The sequence below is a fragment of the Wolffia australiana genome, chromosome 2, assembly GCF_029677425.1.
Source record: "Wolffia australiana isolate 7733 chromosome 2, ASM2967742v1".
Classification (NCBI taxonomy): Eukaryota; Viridiplantae; Streptophyta; class Magnoliopsida; order Alismatales; family Araceae; genus Wolffia; species Wolffia australiana.
The window spans coordinates 2,979,192-2,980,335 of record NC_135836.1 but is presented as its reverse complement, the minus strand read 5'-3'; the positions used below and the strand labels follow the sequence as shown (position 1 = coordinate 2,980,335).

Below are 1,144 nucleotides of genomic sequence, written 5' to 3'. Positions count from 1 at the left end.
ATCGAATCGAGTAAGGCTGTGGCAGAGAAGAAGAGTGCTACATGGCGAAGAAACGTCTCAGCTTGTACTCTCTTAAAAACATTGAACGAAGATCAATAGCGTTAGCCAAACTCAGCCGTCCGATTAACCAAATCGGCTGATCTAACGGCGGAGATGGTGCCGCGTGGAGAAAATAAACCAATAGCATGTCAGTTTAGGATTCGGTGGGCCCCACGCGCTTGCTCACCACTTACGTCTTTTACCGGTAGTCCGGAGGGCAGATTCATTGAATCGGGACACTGCTCGGGAGACTATATATACAGGAGGGTCATCTTCCTCTCTCACTAAGTTTGAAAATCCTGAACCAGCGAAGTTTGGGGAATTTGGCCGTGGTTGGTCGTTCGTCGTCGGTTCTCCCAATCTCCGATCGAAGGGAAGATGATCGCGACAATGGCGGTGGCCGCGCGCGATCTCCGATCGGCGATGCAGTCGACGGCGACGGCGAAGCGCGAGGAGTCGGACAACGCGGAGAAGCTTCGGAGGAGGAATCTGGAGCTGGAGGAAGAGCTGCGGCGCAGCAGGGAGAGAGAAGAGGCCGCGCGACGGGAGCTGGAGCGCACCAGGGAGCGCCTTCGCGTGGCGGAGGAGGCGGAGGAGCGGCTCTGCTTCGAGCTCGGCGAGCTCGAGGCCGAGTCCGTGAACCAGGCGAGGGCTTACCTCCTCCAGATCCACTCTCTCATGGACCAGCTCTCCCGATCGCGGCAGCCGCTGGCTGCCTCTCCCACCGCCAGATCGTAGCGTAGGGCCGCTTCGGGATCATGTACGTACGCTCGAGTTTGCACATAGAATCGACATTTTTTTTTTCTCATGCGAGGTATCCGCTTCTGTCGTCTTCCTTTCCCCCTCTTCTACTTCGCGAAAAGGAGGAAGTTGACGCGGCGGCGAATCTCCTCCTAGTTCTTCGTTCCTTGTCCGGATTCGACCGCTCTCGGTCAATCGGACCGACTTTTTGCCCCAATTTACGGTCGCCGAGATCGAATCATTCTCTGCTACAATTTCCCCCGCCGATCGATTCTCGATTCAAACGGCCGAAACCACGAATGAATCTTCCCCGGCAATCGCAATCGTAATCGCAATCGCAGATTCGTAGTTCTGACCGCTGTCG

The 1,144-nt window shown here is 56.0% G+C and overlaps 1 protein-coding gene across 1 annotated transcript; it reads left to right on the top strand.

Moving 5' to 3' along the window:
* Positions 1–336: 336 nt before the first annotated feature.
* LOC144714852 (uncharacterized) lies at positions 337–847 on the top strand. Its single transcript, XM_078589645.1, has one exon. It carries the CDS (start codon positions 418–420, stop codon positions 775–777), a length of 360 nt encoding a protein of 119 aa, XP_078445771.1. The 5' UTR covers positions 337–417; the 3' UTR covers positions 778–847.
* The last annotated feature ends 297 nt before the right edge of the window (positions 848–1,144 follow it).